We start from the raw sequence: 19,606 nt of genomic DNA on the forward strand, positions 1-19,606 counted from the left end.
AGCATTCTGCAGCTAGGCAGCTAGACATTTCCAATCAGACAATGTGGTATTCACTAATATAATACACAAATGTCCTAGTGGTAATCCTGTGGATGAAACCAAGTAGACTCTCTGGTTGGCAATAGTCTCAACAGAGAAAGTATTCACAGTCAAGAACTATTTGTCCATTAGTGATTAGGCATTTTATAAGATGTGGCTGAGCTTTAAAGCTTGCAACTTCGCTGAATCCAAAGGTTGGCAGTTGTAACAGAACTCCAGTGTCATGAGTTGCAAAAAAGTTTGTAATTCCCTCCTAGTCAGTGTTCTACATGTGTCTGAAATCCTTACAATATTCTGGTTAGACTGCTAACTGTCTTAAATATTTGAAACTTGAAACCAGCCTTTTGTTCTAGTTGCAGCTGAAGACATGATGCTATGCTGTCCTGTTGGATGAAGACCTTTGGCTAGGCTGGAAGGCTCGGTACCAATAAACATTTCACTTTATGGAAGCAGCAAGTAAGCCAGTCATACAAATGGAGACAGCAGACAGAAAATTCTAATGGAAAAGGTTTTTTTTAACAACAACAAAAATAAAAATAAAAACCTAGGAAGTAATAGAATTAAATGAAAGATGTAATTCTATGCACACACACTTGGGACTAAATCCAAAGTTGAGCTGGCTTCTGAGTATGCACACACAGGATTGGGATGTGAATTGCTGACAGAGGACAAATCTTAAATCATGTAGCCGAGAAGGTAACATCAGGAGAACTAGAAATGTGAAAAATTCTGGCAACCCTCCACAAGAACCTCACAATTTGTTTGAGTGGGATGTCATATTCAAGACTCTCGCTCACTCCCTGACCTGGATAGCCCAGGCAAGCCCTATCTTATCAGATCTTAGAAGCAGGGTCGACTGTGGTTAGTACTTGGATGGGAGACTGTCCTTGAAATACCCAGTCTGGAGACAGGGGCAGGCTTATTCAGCCACCTCCCTGAATATCCTCTGGGCCCCCAATAGGAGTCAGTCACTAGAGGTGCACACACATACACACACAACCCCCCCAAAACACACACTCCACAAACCCCGCCCCCCAAAAGACTTTCAATCACAAATGGATGCTATCAAATTTCACCTGTCTACTGATTTGACTGCCAAATCCTTATTTTATTTCTATCTTCTCATGTTGTGCTGTTTTCTCATTGAATTCCTACCCCATTAAATTCACACTATTTTGGATGTTATTTTCTAGATCAGCCAAATAGAACGGGCATTTAATGTATCAGTGCTGTACAAATGTCATTAAAAACAAAAAACGAATCAGGATCCTCATAAACAAACATGGATAATAACAAAAATAATGAAAATGGACATATCTGTACATTTTTAGTCACGAATTTAGGCTACAACAGAGGTGATAGATTTTCAAGGACTGTTCATTTTCCCATAACCCCACAGATCCATAGAACATTTTTTTCCCCTCCAGACCAATAATGGTCTGATAATGAAGGCTCTGAAATTGTGATTACTCACTCAGGGTAGATTCTAACTTATGAAAACTGCATGGTATCCAGGGCTTTTTTGGTAGGAAAAAACCTGGCAGGGACTCAGTTGCATATTAGGCCACACCCCCTGACACCAAGTCAGCCAGAACTGTGTTCCTGTGCATTCTTGCACACACAAAAAAGTCCTGATTAATATCCACAAAGTTTATTGCCTGAGCAGAACTGGTAGACCACCCCATATTTACTTAGCTTATTGAAAGCTAGTGTCCTTTAGAGATTAGACTTGGACCAGAAAGATGTAGGTTGAAATTCTCATTCTGCCATCAAACTGAGTAAAGATGGAAGTAAAAATACTAATTAAAAGAAATTACCAGAAGGCTCAAAAAGAAAAGAAACAATACATTGTGTAAGCTGTAGCACTCAATCTTATCTAATTCTCCTACAACCCCCATCCTACATGGCTTTACTCATGCAGGTCCCATGATCCCTCACACAGATTTTGTTAGGTTTAATCTTATACCCAGCAAAAATTTTCACCAGCAAAAAAGCTGGCTGGATCCAACCCATTATGTACATCCAAGGCTTGTGTGTTTACTGGATATTGAGAATTCTCTCCCAGTTTTGTAGAACTGTGAGTACAGTGCTGCCTTCCTTCAAAAGAGAAAATTTATTTGCAGTTGCAAACTATCTTCTAACTTTTAAAATGTCATCTCTTTAGGATTGGTATGTTTCTTCGTGAGGGGAAGTGCCGTCTAAATAAAAGAGAGAACAATCTCACACTGAGTCTGGATAAATGTTACAGTTATCTCACAAATGGTGTATTATTTCCAGGCATTCCAAAATAATCTAATTGTTCTACTGGTGAACTACAGATTTTTCTCAGTATGACACAGAACACTCAAATGTCAGGTCCTGACTCATGGTGTTTGGATGGCACAAACAAAAAAAAGTACCAATATGTTATTCAAAACTGACAACATTAAGTAAGGAATGTTGGGGAGGGCACAGATTGGTACAAGCAAGTAGAAAAAAAAAGATCGCAGGGCTGGGGAATAGCCTTGTCTGAGACACTGAAGGTTTACCGCTAGACAAAATAGAAAGAAGAGGGCAAGATGAATTTTAATCCATGTAAGTTTTGGTTTGCTTCTTTTTGGACATCAAGTCATGGCCGGCTTATTGCAAACCATGTGGAGTTTTCAAGGCAAGAGAGAGTAGGTTCAAGAGGTGGTTTGCCACTGCCTGCTTCTGAATCATGACCCTGGACTTCGTCGGTGGGTCTCCCATCCAAATACTAACCAGGGCTGAGTCTGCTTAGCTTCTGAAGTCCGACATGATCGGCCTAACCTGGGCTGAGGCAATCTAAGCGAATGAACATTAAACATCTTCATGTGCAAATAAAGAAATGTCTCTTCCTCGAATCTACTGCCCATTAATTTCATTCTGTTTTTCCCTACATCTAGCATTACAGGAAAGTGAGCTAAAAAAGTTCTTTCTTTGGTACAGCTTTTTGAGGAGCGTCATCCAGAACTTTTGTGATGTGGTGCAGCAGAATCCCCAGGGCAGGGCTTAGCACAACCGAGTCTAGCTGAATTACTTTTGATTTACATCAGCTCCGGAAGAAGAACATCTCCAAGATGTCCTTTGTGGCACCTGCTTTAATATACTCCAGTTCTGCTATCCAATTATTGCATTACGGAAGAACAAAAGATGTGCTAGTGCTTTTCACTTTAACAAATTGTTTGTTTCATTCAAGACATTGAGGGGGAAAGTCACAATTGGTTGAACCTCTCAGTTTTGCTGCTAGAAAATACACCTTAAGCAGGATTCCTTGTCATTCAGCTGATAGAAAACCATTCTGGCAGTTCTGTTGTCGAGTGAATTAACAAAATGACTCCAAACTATACTAATGTTTAACAGCTTTTTAATTTTTATTAGCAACACCAAGATAAGTTATTGAAGCATTGTTTTTAGTATTGTTTTACATTCCATTCAGAAGTGACCTAACTTGGAACTCCATATACATTTAAAGATAAAGTGTGACACTTATTCAGAAAGCAACAATTATTAAAACTTACATGCCTTCATTACCAGGAAACCTTAATATATTTTCTAATTACTTCCAACAATACTCTATTTCAAAGCACATGATAACCCAGTAGAAGTTTACACATTTCACTTCAATCACAGGTTTGAAACTGTGGCTGTCAGAGTGTTTTTTCAATGAATTTCACTGCCATTTCTTGGTTAATATTGGAAAAAAAGAAAGAAAGAAAAGGTACAACATTAAACTGGAAGCATTTCTCAAAAGAATATGAAAAAAGATAACTACAATCATTCTTTTCCCGCCTAAAGTATTACAAAATTTTGAAACTATTTTAAAACTCAAGTAGAAATGACAATAAATAACCTTTTTAAAAGGAAGTTTTTTTTTCACTTTTAATGGCAGTCCGATCTCTTAGACTTATATGCCTATGTAACAGAACATTATTACAAAGCCTTTGATTTTGTATTGCTGCAATAACATGTTATAGTTAACACACATATTAATTCCTACATTTTGACAAATATATAGAAACCCCTTTCTCTGCTTTAAAGAGTTAACAGAGTAACAGGTAATTTACATTGACCCTCAATGATACAATTATCAAGGAACATGTGAGGAAAAAGCAGCAATTCAGAAATTCAGCAATTTAACATATTTTTACAATAATATATTCAAAATAATGGAGATTTCAAAGACAAATATTCTTTCTGAAAAGGGCTATATGTGTAAAAAAAAGTGCTGCGTAAATTATTATTTTTTAAAGGGGGGGAACTGTCTTGGGGGACTGGTTGTGGGCTGCGATTCTATATACTCAAGTGCAGGTCCAACTGATTTCAATAAGAGTTGCACATATTTTGGAATGCTTTCTAAGGCATCATGCTATGGAAAATTGTATGGTCCTGTGATTCCAATGAGATTCAAGCCATTAGTCTAGAAGGTCGGCAAATCCATCTAAGAGGGCATGGGGTTAGCCTACAGTGCAGACTGAATTCTGAAGACCTTTGAATTGGAATTTATAACCTGTATTTGAGAAATATACTTTTAGACCAGAATAGCACAGACTCTAGGGCTGTCATCACACACACTAAATAATGCACTTTTAGTCCACTTTCATACTGGATTTTGGCAGTTCACACAGTAAAATCCAGCTGGAAAGTGCATTGAAAGTGGATCGAAAGTGCATTATTTAATGTGCATGATGGAGAGAATCAGAGCTTTATGTCACCTTCCAGTCTGTTGTTAGATATATTATCCCATTGCTGGAACTGAAATCACACTTACCCCATCACTCGTCTAGTTTTTAAGATATTGGATGTACTGGCCATATGAATTCACACACGCGCGCGTGTACACACACACAGGCAAGCTTAAGTCTGTTGAAATGTATGGGCTTAAATACTGTGTTGGTTGTGGACTCAGATTTCAGGAGTAATTCTAAAACATGCTTACTTCTCTGTAGAACCAGCAGTGCTCGGGATGATAAAGAGCCATACTGCCATTGGTGTATGTGCCCTTTTATGCGCTGTGGAGTGGAATGTGCTTACAGGCAGAGAGGGGCAGGTAACAGAGTTGCAAGAACTCCATGGAGAAGCATAAAGGCTTGCTTTGGTCCGAGCACCATCAGATGCACACGAGATCTTTGTCATTTAATCCAGAGTAACTATGGTTCTTTTGTTCCACACTCATCATCGCTAAAATGAATGAGGAGTTCTACTACGTGGGAGGAGAGGGCAAATAAAATCACCTTGTAAAGAGTGTGGAGAATCCACCCTCTCACTGCTCTTTCAATCCCGATTCTAAATCACAAGAGGGTGGTTAAAGGTTGTTAGGGGATACATAATCTGCATTACCCAGTTCTGAGCATGCACATGGGGAATGCTGTATTTTTAGTGACCCTTGCAATATCTTAATTTAGAGTTGGGGGGAATAAAAACGAGCACTGAGAATGGCGAAAACGTAACAGCCTTAGCATGGGCCTTGCTATATAATCAGAGTCTTAGCGTAACATTAGATGGTCACATGATACGTTAAACATAAAGATAGCCAAGAAACAAACAAAAAAGAAGAAGAAGAAAACACTTAATAATGCGAGGGGGGTAATAGTGTGAAAAGCCAAAAACTGGGCACTTCGTTTCTGCTTAGGAAGTCACTGTTGATTCCGACAGTAGCTTTTTGAGCCAAAAATGTGCAGCAAAAAGGAAAGTAACATAAACAAGGCTAAATGTCAACAGTGTTTGCAGACTTACTGACACCATCCATTTGTTTGTACTGAAATGACTAGCGAACCATTTGGCAAATACAACGCTCGGCTTAGACCAGCCCGTTTTATCCAGGAGTGCAAACTTCATTGGGCTGGCTGGCATTCGACTTAATTAAAAAAGGAAGAAAGCCATATGAGTTTGGTTGGAGATTGCCACGCAAATAGCAATGCATTATCCACAACAGCAGCTGAAGCCCTTAATAACTCAGGCCAGGTTCTGATCTCGGGCAACACAGACAAATACCAGGAGTGACTTCATTAAGAAATAATTTCTAATGAAAAAGAACTTTGCATCAGACCAAAGACCCAAATAAAATGGGTGAAAATTTGAAATTTGAAAGGAAGAAAAAGTGCCCCAAACATGTGAATAAGCCTGGAAAAGAAGTGTGCTGAATAGGAAGGCTGGCAAGAGTGGGTCATCTTTATGTTTCAGATCATGGTGACTGTTCCTAAAGAGACTGCTAATAGTGCACATTGAAGAACAATTGCTATATTCAATGAAAGGGGCCTGGGCACTAGGCATGCATAAAAAAGAAACACATTCTTCTGCTCTGAGAAAGAAGTGGAATTGCCCTTTTTTAAATAACATTGCCATAGTTCTTTCATGGCTGCCATATATCAAAGAGATTGAGAAAACAAGCCTTGTAGAGAAATTATCTAGTTTTAGTGTTGCCAGGTCCCCCTGCCATCAAGGCAGGGGGATTTGAGGGGTGTTCTGGGGTGGGCAGGACATCCCTGATGACATCCCTTTCAAAACCATAAGAGTTTGCCCAAAATCCAGAGCATTGCTGCACAATGTCTCCGGTGTGACAGCATTACTCAGACATAAGTCATCACATTGGGGATGTTGCACTGCAACCTGTTTGGGGGGTGGGGTTTCCCCCATTGGCCACATGGCTGGTGGCAGATCAAAGACCCCCAAAACAGGGGACCTGCTGGGAACTGGGGGCCAGCCATCTTATCTCTTTTTGTTGCCCCTCTCTTTTCATCATAGTGTCTTGAATCCACCAGATTTCTATGGACACAGAGAGACAATCTTTGCTAATTCCACCATTACACTGTAGGGCTCCAACCTCCCACTTGTGCTGTTCCTAGGGCTTTCCTGGGAATCTACATGAGGGGGAAGTAAGGAAGGCAGAGCACACTGATGAAAATCCGTTCTGTCTGCATCAATATTCCGCTGGATCCAAGCCCATGTCCTGAATGAAGGGGCTGAATGAAAGGTAAGCCATGAAGTTGATAAGGGGTTAAGCTACAGGGTTAAGCCATTGCGTGATAAACTTGTCTTGTCTTGTCACTTTTTCCTGTGATAAAAGCACCAGTGGGTTGACCTGTGATATCCATTCAATCAACCGGGCTGTCATGATGGAAGGAGAAACCCTGAGATGTGACTGAACAAGGCACTATTCCACATTAGATCATTACCTAATCCACTGATAATGGAAGAATGACACTAAACTCGTCCATTTGTTTGAAGCTAACATCAAGGTGTTTCTAGGAGTCAACCCATGGCAATAACAATTTGCCAGTTCAGATGACACGACTACCCTGCCTGTGGCAGCAAAAGGGGGGCACATCTCAACTCCCTGCCCACAAGCAATCTGGCCTACTTCTAAAGCCAATGGACATCCATGTACTGCTGTATCATCTTAAATGGAGCACAGGTACACATGATTAAAGATTAAAATGTATCTAGCATTTCAAGGCAAGCATACTGAGTCCACTTTTGCCCAATCAGAAAATATAAATAAATAAATAAATCAGAAAACATGGCAGCATGTGCACTCTTGGGTGGTGCACGAAAGGCCACAAAGTATAGCAAGCTCCCGTCCCTCTTCTAGTCCTCCCCATGTGTAACCATATTATCCAAACTAGCCCATTAGAAGAGAAGCTAACACAGAACAAAGCAATGAAGTTTTTAGTAGATGCTAGTAGCAGCCAATAGGGATAGCCAAAGCTAGCCCTGTTTTGTCAGATCTCAGAAGCTAAGCAGGGTTTGCCCTGGTTACTATATGAATGGGAGACCACCAAGGAAGTTCCAGATTGCTACGTTGGCAAAGCACTTCTTTGTCTTGAAAACTCTATGGGGTCACCATAAATTAGCTGCAACTTGATGGCACCTTCCACCACCAACACAACAGTTATTTGGTACTTCTAAAGGGGTATTTAATAATGGCATTTGAATCAAATCAGTATTATAAGAGTGTGTTTGCAATCACAGTGTAGGGAAACCTATGAAAGACTGGATATTTCAACTCACTTTTTTTTTTGCACATTACAATACTAAATCAATATTGGTTAGGGGAGGCCAAATGGCACCAGAAATAAAAGCAATATTCTGTTCTACTATAGCAGTTAATGAAAGACAAACCATGACTTCAAGCTTCAAAGAAACCTGCTAATATGGAAAATGTGTTTTTGCTGGACATTGGCTTTTCATGTGTCTGACATTCTTCTTTCAGAATCTATACAAGGTGCTTTATAAGCTATTTTTAATTTATCTTTATAATATCTGATTAAGGCCAGTAAACATCAGTTTACCAATGGAGAGATAAGTTCAACTGAGATACTAAAATGATATCACCAAGCAAAATTGGGATGTGGTCATTGAATCGGCCTGTTGAAGTTTAAGATCAGTGGATTTGTGTTGCAACTTCATATACAATCATAGGGTTACTTCAACTACCATCTAGTTTAAGACAGCATAGTTCATAAAACATGTGACATACATATTGTGTTCGAAACTGACATTACAAACTTAGTGTTCTGGAGATCCTTTATATTAACATGAGGCATCCCACTGCATAAGAGTTTGTTTTAGACTGAACAGGAGAACAACAAACCACAGAGGAAATCATAAGTAGTAAGCTGGTTAAAGTACACAAACTCCTGAATTTTTGCAGAGACATTCGCTAAGGCCTTGGGTTAAAAAAAAAAGTGAGCTACAGACCTCTCCCTTTTGCATTGTGTTGGACACATATCAATTCAACCAACTGTTATTTCTACGAATCATTAAATTGTCCTTCCATTTGCTTATCAATGTGTCCCATTCCAACTTTGTGAAAATGAACAGAACATGAGACAACTGGTGGGTGAAGAAACCACTGGCAACCACAATGACCAGTAAGCCATCAAAGGTGCCACTCCCCCCCCCCCCCCCAGCCCCGGAATGCTTCTTCTAAATGGTGTAAAAAAATGGATCCAGAGAGGTCAACCTGAACAGCTTTTGTAATGTCTGAGAAGGGCGTATGTCTTAATGCAAACCGAAATTATTCGCTGCACAAATGTTGTGCATATAACCTGATCCATATTATTGGTTTCTAAGATAAAATAGATAAAAACCAAGTCTGGATCAATTGCTATTGTAAGATGGAGCATGTGAGTTAACCCATAACGAGCTCGCTTAAACACATCCCCAAACAAAAGCCAAGCAGTGCCATCGATTCTTGAATGTTTCTCATGCCCGGCATGAAGGTGAATGTATATGATAACAAAAATGGGGGGTGGGGGGAATGGTGGTCTTCGGACACTCAAAGATAAAGCTAGGAACTTCAAAAACAGTAGACTAGTCTTGATGAACCAGTAGCCACATTTTTTTTTTCTGAGCTGGGAGTCAGAAAGGTTTGACTGAGATGGCGGAGTCCTAATCAAAGGGGTTGGGGGGAGATCAGAACATGACACCAGTATTAATAGACTACTGCTGACTACAGAACATCACATACATATTGGGTGAATCACTCACATTTAAACATTCATTGTGGCAACGGGATAACATCAAATGTCAATAGATAGAACAAAAACTACAGATGGCAGATTTTCCCAGTTAGTTAACATCTAAGCTAAACTATGCACAGCTAAACTTAACGAAAGAGTTGCCACTGTTCAACAAGCCGATTCGGTACAGATGTTAGCTTCAGCATAATTTCTGGAACATCTCTGTGCATACAAACTGCATGAGCATCGTTTGATCTACATAGTCCATAACCTAAGATTTTTGATCATGTGGAGACTCTGTTCAGAAGTTGTGCTTAACACATGTGAGGACTGGAGCCAGCAGGCATGATCTCATTTCCCCCCTTGGAAGTGCAAGGAAAAGGCTGGAGTAGGCACTTGCACAGTAGGTCAAGCATACTGTATTTCTTGCATTTCTGCTTGCAGAAGATACTGCATTCAATTTCTGAGCACTGGAATATATAAGGAGGCAAGTGCTAGGTGTTGCACAAGATTGTACACAAGAGGAACTGTGCTAAGACCATTTTTGTTTCTGTTTGTGTACTGCATATACAACTCATGTATCTGGCATGTATCCCCGTATGCAGTATCCCCACCCCCAACATATATCTGTTCTACATAGTTCTCCAAACCCTGCTGGGCAGAGACATGGTTAGGAGATGCTGGACAATTAAAAGTGGTGAAACAATATTAATACTAATAATATTAACAATAGTATGGTGGGAGTATGATAACACTTCAAATGAGTAAATCAGTATGGTTCTCAAACTTTGAACACAGTTTTGGCCCCAAATTAGGAACTGGGAAACTTTAAAGTTTTAGGATTTGTTTTTTTGGATGGCCCTCTTTTTATAATCATGAGGCTGAATAGCTATTAAAAGGAGGGAATGTGGGACTTTTAATCTGCATAACATTAGCAGCTGTCAATATTTTTCAAACTGTCAGAAATCCCATAGTGGTTTTCTTCTTTTTTTGACAACTTGGAAAACATTCTTTGCACCGCATAGTTATTGGTGCTGTGCTCAGAAAGACACACTTTGGAGTATGGAGCCATCCTGAAGGGTCCTCTGTGTCTTGGAACCAGACACGTGTCATTTTGCTGAATTTATTGGAATCCTGCACCTATCTATGACTTGGCATTTTGAATATTAAGAAGCCAGTGGGTGAACATTTGGTTCAATCATCGGTAGTCTTTAGAGGCAGGGTTTGGAATACCGTGAAGATGGTTTGGTAAGATACAAAGCAAAAGGAATGCTGCTGTTCTCTTCCAATCACACACCCACTTTCTATACCTGAGCCTTAGAGCAGAAGAAAAATAATGGAGGGAAGTGGGGGAGGGAGCTCTATGCATCATTTTCCCTACATTTATTATAATTTGATTTTAACTTCTATTAAATGGACTTCTGGCTCAGTGCAATGATCTCCAGTTTAACAAATCAGCAATACTACATTTTCCTGAATAGCTTTTTGATTTTTGTTTTGAGTTGTGCTGTACAGGTAGACCTTGATTCATTAAAACGTCAAAAGTAGAACATGTGGCATTCCACCGTTACTTTTCCCCCACCAAATTTTACACTGGGTTAATTTAATAATATTATGCTGTGTACTTTTGTACCCAGGAATTCCAAAATCCACCATAGGAATTCCAAAATCCCCATCCAACTAAGATTTCCACTGGACTCTATCTTCAAATTCAGAAGGGCATACAGAAGATTGGAAGCCACACATATACAGCTACTCCCGTTCATGGCACCTTGACCAGGGCCCCTAGAATTTTGCACCCCTACCCTCTACTGGCTCTCATGATACCACTGATTTCCATTTCTCCTGACCATCCATTTGGATGATGGCATATCAGCCTACAATACAGACATTATTCTTTACTTCATCAAACTGTCCTGATGCAGAAAATGGTATGCATTTGGATGCAAATATTGCTTGTCTTGGGGCAATTTCACGCATTACATTTTCAGGTATGCTGTTCTAAGAGTACATCTGGTAGTGTACAGTGAGAATTTGGCAAATGCATGTTTGCAAACACATGTTGTCATTTATGTATAAGGAGGGGCAAGGCTGGCCCTGTAAGAACCCACTATATGCTGTTTTGGGGTGCCAATGACATGCCTGAAAATTGGTGTGACAGGACAATCAAGCATGAAAATGAATAATGTAATGACCTTTTATTCATTTGTTATTCCCACTGCTATGTATAAACAAAAAACAACAACAAACAGCCTGGTGCTTTTCTTATTCCTCCATGTGGACTTCAAATACTGACATTAAAACACAAATTTACTTAGATTCTCTAACCTGATGCATATGAAAGCCCCAGGTGTTCACTGAATGTGGGGAGACACGAGAGTGAGTATGCTGCCCTGCTCCCTGCTACCATAAGATCACCCAGGGCCAGATCTGGGGGGAGGGGGGCAGAGGGGGGTGCTTGCCCTGAGCGTCAATGGAGGTGGGCCGCCAAATTGGGTATGGAGTCCATTGTATTCTATTGGACCATAAGACAGAATGGCCCATAAGGGGGTGTGATTTTTTAAATTTTGCCTCCCCTCAAAAAACATGTAGATTCAGTCCTGAGATCACCTGACCCCTGCAGGGGTAATCACACAGAGCAAATAGCTACACTCACTCCCCTTCCCTTTGGAACATCATTGATCACAAGGAGGCAGAGTTCATATGGCCACTTCCTATGTGCGGTTGCCCCTGAAGATTCCCACATGATTGTATGGAAAGAGGGGGGAGGGAGCTGCACTCTTGTTTCCTCTCCCCCCCTCCCACACATGTAGTGAATGTGTGGGGTTGGTCCTATACAGCAGATTTCTCTCTCTCCCCAACAAAAGAGGACTGAAAGTCACACTGGAAAGGGTTCCTTACTCAGCCAAAACCCACTGCATGTCTGAGTTTCGAGGCTTGCATGACAGCAGCTCACACAAGAAATAAAAAGGGGGAATTTAAATCAAATTACAGTAAACGAAAAGCAGCTTAAGATGGCCTGTTCCTTGCTGAACTCAGGAAACCACTAAGTGGTGACAGCACATTGGAGCTAACGAATCCGAGACTTGTCATATGCTTTGGATAAGCAATACAATTATGTGCCACCAACATGATGGTGGCAGCCATGCTTACTGCATGATGGACCTCTTCAAATAACCTGGAAAATATGATATAATAGGGGACTTCACATAACCTAGATAAGGGAAACATGCAACTTCAGAACTTCAAAAATCATTGGTCACTGGGGAAAGTGGTTATATGGATCAACTCAAAGACAATGGCATACCTAGTGAGGGTGGTTATGTTTAAATTTGAATATCTGCAACTAGGGTATTAATTGGGTGGTCTGGTATTTGTATAATTTCTTGTCAGGACACTGAAAAAGCAAATTGCCTAGGGTTTTTATGTTTTTTGTTTTAATGAGAAGTTATTGTTTGGAAGTGTGATTTTGGAAATCCCTGTAAAAATCTAACTATGCACAGCAATTGCTCACTGTCTTTTTATGATTTATAAGCTCCTTGAGCATGCTCCATACACCTTAATTCAACACAAAAGGAGGGGAGTTTGGGGGAAGGACAGCTAGATTTGGGAAAGACTCCAGTGTTTTTCCTCAGTTCAAATGCTGAAAAGTTTGCAAGTTACCACATCAGTTTAACAACAAAAAAAAACCTGATAAAAATGGAGCAGCAGATGTCCTGATCACATAATCTTAAATACAAACATCTTATATAACTGCTAATCTAATTTAAAACTACATGATGCATCTTTTTTTTTTTAAAAAAGGCCAGGGCCACACATAAAGGCCACATATGCTTGCATGGAACACCATCGTAACAATGGAGATCCATGCATTGTAACAAAGTAGTGGGTTGGATCCAGCCAGCTTTTTCACTCAGTCTCATCCAATCCCCCTCCATCCCACAACCCCTATCCTACATGGCCTTTGACCACGTACTCCCATGATCCCCCAGCTGTAGAATTGTTGGTGTGACCCATTCTTCCCTTTTTTTGCCAATTGAATTTTTTTTAAAAAAAAAAAAATGGCAGGATCCAACCCAGTATATTTATTTCATCACATGGTTTTTGAACATTTTGAAAGCCGAATTTACCAACAAACACGATTAGGCATACTTAGTGATTTTGTTTGTGTGTGTTTTTTTTCTTTTCTTTTCTGAAATGGTCTGAAAGAAGGATGCTAAAACTTACCACACAAGTCAGGTCTCTTGATGCAGCCACTACTTCCTGTGCTACTTGCAAGTCCATTAAAGGCTGCTAAGCCATCAGAGCTGTAGGCTCTTAGGACTGACAGCATGTTCACTTGCTTCTCCAGGACCTGTGAGCTTTGAGCTTGATCCGGTTTCATTGCACCTTGTACAGCTTCATGGGGGGAAAGCAGATTCTGACTGTGCCACGGCTTTTCAGATGTCGGTGGTAACGGTGATATTAGTCCTTGTGACGTTTTTGAGGCAGCAGAGCCTGGCCTGTTTTCCCCTCTGTCACCACCATCTTTGTTTAGAGCGGGCAACTGTTTGCTCATAAGATCAGATTCTGCGTCAACGTCATCATCGTCTACAGTTTCTTCCTTGGAGGACTCCATATCTTCAGAGGAAGCAATGTCTGACAGGTCGTCAGTAGCACTTTTATTTACAGAGTCAGAGAGTAGAACACTTGGGTCATCTCCAGGTTGTGTTTTTAGGTCAGGTTCATTAGCGGTACAAGAGTTTTGTGCTCCAACAACCCCAGAATAAACACCAAACTGCTTGTAGAAGTCTGCTGCAAAATTACAAAAAGTGGAATCCATGTGACCGGGCCAAGCAGTATTTTTTTGTTCTCCTGGTGTGTCCTTGGATCCTTGGTTCATTCTTTCAGAAACCGAGTCCATTTGGCCAATAAGATTGGGAACTGTTGCATCTTTGTTGGATTGCATGGAAGCTGGCAGCAAGCTGGCTTTATTGGCTGAAGCAATGACCTCCCTAGGTGGATCTTTACCATTCCTGGTTGATCCTAAAATACTGTCTTTACGTTTAGCTTTGCCTAAGTGATTAGCTTGAAGATGAAGAGCCATTAACTCCATAGAAGATGTTGTAAAGGAACAAAACAAGCAGCCATGCCAAGCAATATTGTCTTGGACTGTAACTGAAGAACCTGGAAGACTGGCTGCATCAGGCCTCACAGACAGATCAAGAGGCTCATACTGTGATTTTTCTGTTTTTCTGTGTTTACTAGGTACCTTGTCCTCACCACTTTCTGAAATCAGTGATTTTGCAGAAAGGCAATCAGTCAGGACTTTTTCCTTCATTTCTTTTTCTTTCTTCAAGGAACTGAGGACAAAGTTGTCCATGAAAGCTTGAAGTGATCCTTGGAAATTCACCCCATTTCCAACCATGCTATGGTAAGTTCTGCCAAGTTCAGAAAATCGTGTTCCTTTGGAAGATATGTCAGAACCCTTGATACCATCAGGAGATACTTCAGAAGACATGCCGATTGTGTGGCCTGGATGATCTCCTGAAGAAAGCAACCCTGGTGACCACTGCTGGGATCCCATGCCGCTTCGGAAATCTATACCTGGAAGACCCTTAAAGGTACCTCTCAGTACTTCAGGCCGAATAAACATTGATCCTTTGCTTGACGTTTCCTCTTTGTGTTCTTGACTTTGAGACTGCCCAGAAAGTGGCCCTGCTCCATTCTGCCGTTCCCGGTGGTGTCGTTCCAAATGGTATTTGAGTGATGCAGATTGAGTACCAGCATAATCACAGTGGGGGCACTTATAAGGTTTTTCACCTGCAGTTATTGAAAGACAAATGAGCATATTAAGATGAGTACCTGAGAAACATTAAACGGTTACATTTCTAAAACAGTCACATGCAAAAACAACAACACTCTTAGTCTCTATTTTTTTCTGATGTTGGGTTCTTTAGAACAAATAGTAGATTTTTTTTTAAAAAAAAGCTTTCTAGAAAACTCAGAACCGTCATACCCTGCACACTGTTAACTATCTTTCTGTTAACCTAACAGGTTAAAACTGCTATTGAATTAAAAGCAAAGGTTACAAAAATGAAGAAAAAAACTATTCCACCACACTGATCATTAAAAGTGCAAGCAGGAGGGGGGGGGCATTAGCGGAGGGAAGAACGGGGTAAAAAGAGAGACGAAACATGTAACAAATGGATGACTACAATGTTTTTGTGTATACAATAGCACTAAAAATTTGTTTAAATTATACACATGGAAACCATTTTTAAACCTAAAAATTTTATGGCACTGTTACGCAAGACTGAAATGAATGATTTAAGTCTTGCTCTGCAGTAAATCATGGATATAATTAGCAAATGGCATTCTGCACAAGTAATTTATCATTATTTGGAGGGCACCATTCCAGAAGGATTCAAAGATCTGCAGGCCTGCTGCATTGTTTCCAAATAAAGAACTATAAATATAGTTTCCATAAAATATTAATAACCATTACAGAGCATTACAATCGCATTGTGTAAGAACATATAGTTAAGATAAAAAAGTAGTCAGTAAAAATTAAAGCGAAAACGAGCAATAAAAAGGTACAAAATATATTTAGTTTCTGCGTTTGAAATTAACATTATCTAGTGTTTTTTTTTGCAGTGCTTTAAATTTGCACTAATGGTACCTCTAATGCTCCGGTAGTAAAATGTGTAATTTACCTCTAATAAGCACTTTTCAACAGAGTAAGGATTGGCTTAAGCAGTGTTTTAAAACATATAAGATGATCTTCATGAATTAAATATATATTTCAGATTCAGTGCTTAAACTTGTACGGCTCTGTCTGATTTAGAAGAACTCTGGGTGGCATAGTATAAATGGGAAATATTTACAGAAAATCACACAGATACATCCGGAAGGAGGAAAAAAGAAATATGTCTAGATAAATGTGCATTTAAATGTATACTCAACACTTGTTAGCAATCAAGAGTTCCCTTGCAGGCCTGAATGCTGGGGTAGTCATTGAAAGAGACAAGAGTTTGACAGTCCTGGAAGCTTCTTTTAATAGTGCCCTGTCAATAACAGCAATTATTTCTCTAAGCAACCTAAACAACAAGGAACTATTTTCTCTCGTCTGCTTTCTTTCTCAGAAATGATCTAAAAGCCAAGGCAAGCCATCTGTGAACTATGCCCTAAAAATATTGTTATTGTTTGTACATCTCTTCTATGCATAGCTTCTACACATAGCTTCTACACAAGCACACACACACAAAGACACCAAGCTGGGAATTGCACTTATGTATGAAAGTCCTTATGTACGAAAGAACTATACATTTCTAAATTATTTGTAAATTAATGTCACGCTTCAAGATTTCTATGTTATGGCATACAAAAATTATAGGAAGGTTTTGGCAGAAGTAGGTGGGAGACTCAATCTATGAACATCAAGATCCGCAGAGCCTGTAAGACCGAATTGTTTAAGCAGGCTTTTGCTGTTTAATTGAAAAAGGGCTGCCACCGGACATCTTATAGAATGCTGATGATCACAGTCGAGAATTCAATATCGCTTATATTGTACTGAAGCAGCGCCACAGAATGGTTTTAAAACTGAAATAAGTAAATTATGGTTTTATATGTTTTATTGGACTGATTGTATTGTATGATGTTGTGAGCCGCCCTGAGTCCGCTTGCGGAGAGGGCAGGATATAAATTGAATGTAATAAATAAGATGTTTTTGCCACTGGTTGCCACATCTGGCAAACGGCAAGTCCCATAATGTTTCTCACTTTCTGTCACATGGTGTATCCAAAAAAAGAATGTGCATCTCTCCCCTGGGTTGGGGATGGGGTTACCAGATCCGAAGAAAAAGTCAGTGAGGGACTTACTGAGATGCTCTGAGAGTAGGGAAGGAGTATGCCATGCCTATGTCACCTCTGGGTGATGTAAGGACACTGGAGGCAACATGCCTACATCACCCAGAAATGATGTAGGCATATTGGGGATGTTGGGGGGGGCACTCTGGTTTTGTGGCAAAACTTTATGGTTTGAAGCTAATTCTACCACAGAATTTTCCCCAAAACCCAACGCATCACCTCTCCCAATGTCACCAACATGCCTATGTTACTTCCAGGTGATGTAGGCACATAATGTTATTTCCAATTTCTTGTCTGTTGGGGGGTAATCCTGGTGGCCATTTCCCTCCCACTTTCTGATAGCCCTGGCATGGGGGGGGGGGCTCCAAACTGGGAAATCCCCCACCCCCAATTGAGGACTGGAAACCTGAGTCGGGGAGAGAGGACAAATAAGGATTCATGCATAATTGAAGCCTACACTTCTCTTATGTGGGACACATTCACTTGTTCTGTTTTCAAATGTGGGGGCACATGGCAGAATATGTGGGAACACGTGTGTTTCTGTGTCTTGAATGTTTCAGAGTAAACCATCTCATGGAATAACTGTCCCCATAATTTTACCAAGAGCGGTGTCTGAACAAATTATCTGGTACACTTGCAGAAGCCAACTCACCCCTTAAATTCAAGTGAAAGGAAAGGAGTGTGCTTAGAAAACCAAAAGGGGTTTCCATTCCCCAGACAGGGTGGGAGATCTTCCAATTTTGGGGGCTTCTGCCCTCCACTGGCCCCAAACAGTGATGTCCCCAACATGATGTCATCGTGTCTGAGATGTTGTATGGTGACACTCCAGTTTGAGTGCAAAACTCTATGGCTTGAAGGCAATTTTACCATACTAACTGGAGCTAAACAACCATGACTTTCACAAACTGGTTTATCAGCACCTTCTACAGTGCCAGTGCCCTGGCCTTTTGTTCCAAACATGAAGCGATCAAGTGAGCTCTAAGTAGCAGCAGATCTGGACAGAAGTACTGGATTTTCTTCACTTAGCTAAATAAGTTAATTAACTTTGCCTACAAGAGTTTCTTTGCATGATGCCACTAGGGAAAGGAGGGAATAAGAAACATGGCAGCATCTTCAGAGGACATACAGATCAAAATGAACCCCAATATACTACTCAGGCACTTTGCAAATATTTTCAAAGGTGGTATGTGTGACTTCATTGGTTGGACTTCACCCACCAGAATGATGGCTTACATAACTGTACCAAACAACTGGGACAAAGTTAAAGGATTTTTTTTTTTAATGTTCCACAGCAGTTTTGACTGAATCCTTCATACCACAAAATATAAAGGACGCATGCTGGCCTGTAAGACCAACCTCATCATTAACGGTGAAAGGGTATGTCCATAGTTTATTAAATCAGTCCCACTTCGGTTCTGTTCTTAGGACCATTTTTCTGTGTACAAAGTCGGTAACGCAACAGCTAGCAGATGGTGGTGTAGTGGATCCTTAAATTCACTTAACTAAAAAAAACACACAACAACAACCCTGTCTGCCCCTGAATCACCAATGCTGCCCTTGCTTACTGCATGTATATAATGTGTGGGTGGCCCCTACACTGAATCAATGGATCCACCTTGTGGAAGTGTAGTTGATGTGAGGTGGTACTGCACACTGTTGCATTATCTACATATGCTACATAGTCTTATGCAGCAGAAACCAGAATTGTCAAAAAAAGAGAGAGAGAGAGAGAGAGAAACAATGAAATAAAGATACAATTGTCTCTCAAAATAAATTCAAATACTGAAGAGGGTTTTTAAAACACTTGTTTAAACACTGGTGTGGTTATTGATAACCCATTTTATCAATGGTAGAATGAATATATATTTATGTTTTTTTGGGGGGGGGAGAAAAAGAACTGCAGTACAGTTTAATTAGTTCATTATTATGCCTCTTCCTACTCGGTGATTTCTTTTATCATTCTAATCACTCACTTCACACTTTTGAAACCAAATGGAATATCAAAGGTTCTGTGGGATTATTTTTGGATCAAGCACATGTTCCCCACATAGTTCATCTGTTTGTCAGAAATACCAGTTGCATTCTGAATTTCTTCCCTCCTTTGCTATTGTGGCTCAGAAAGAGGAAAATCAAAGACAAAGACAAAGGTAGACGAAGATTCTATATACCCTTGTCGTCTGGATTTTTTAGAATACCTTCTGCTGTAGCATACAACAGACAGCATAGTGTGGTAGTTTTTTTTTTTTTTTTTTTGCA

The 19,606-nt window shown here is 40.1% G+C and overlaps 1 protein-coding gene across 2 annotated transcripts in view; it reads right to left on the reverse strand.

Moving 5' to 3' along the window:
• The window catches only part of ZNF536 (zinc finger protein 536), a 471,582-nt gene that overhangs the window by 246,529 nt on the left and 205,447 nt on the right, over positions 1-19,606 (reverse strand). For both annotated transcript variants that reach the window (XM_060253717.1, XM_060253718.1), the window contains exon 5: positions 13,731-15,305. In XM_060253717.1, the coding sequence (XP_060109700.1) occupies positions 13,731-15,305 (1,575 nt within the window). The remainder of the gene's footprint in view (positions 1-13,730; positions 15,306-19,606) is intronic.

This window comes from Heteronotia binoei, chromosome 14 (assembly GCF_032191835.1).
Source record: "Heteronotia binoei isolate CCM8104 ecotype False Entrance Well chromosome 14, APGP_CSIRO_Hbin_v1, whole genome shotgun sequence".
NCBI classification, from domain to species: domain Eukaryota; kingdom Metazoa; phylum Chordata; class Lepidosauria; order Squamata; family Gekkonidae; genus Heteronotia; species Heteronotia binoei.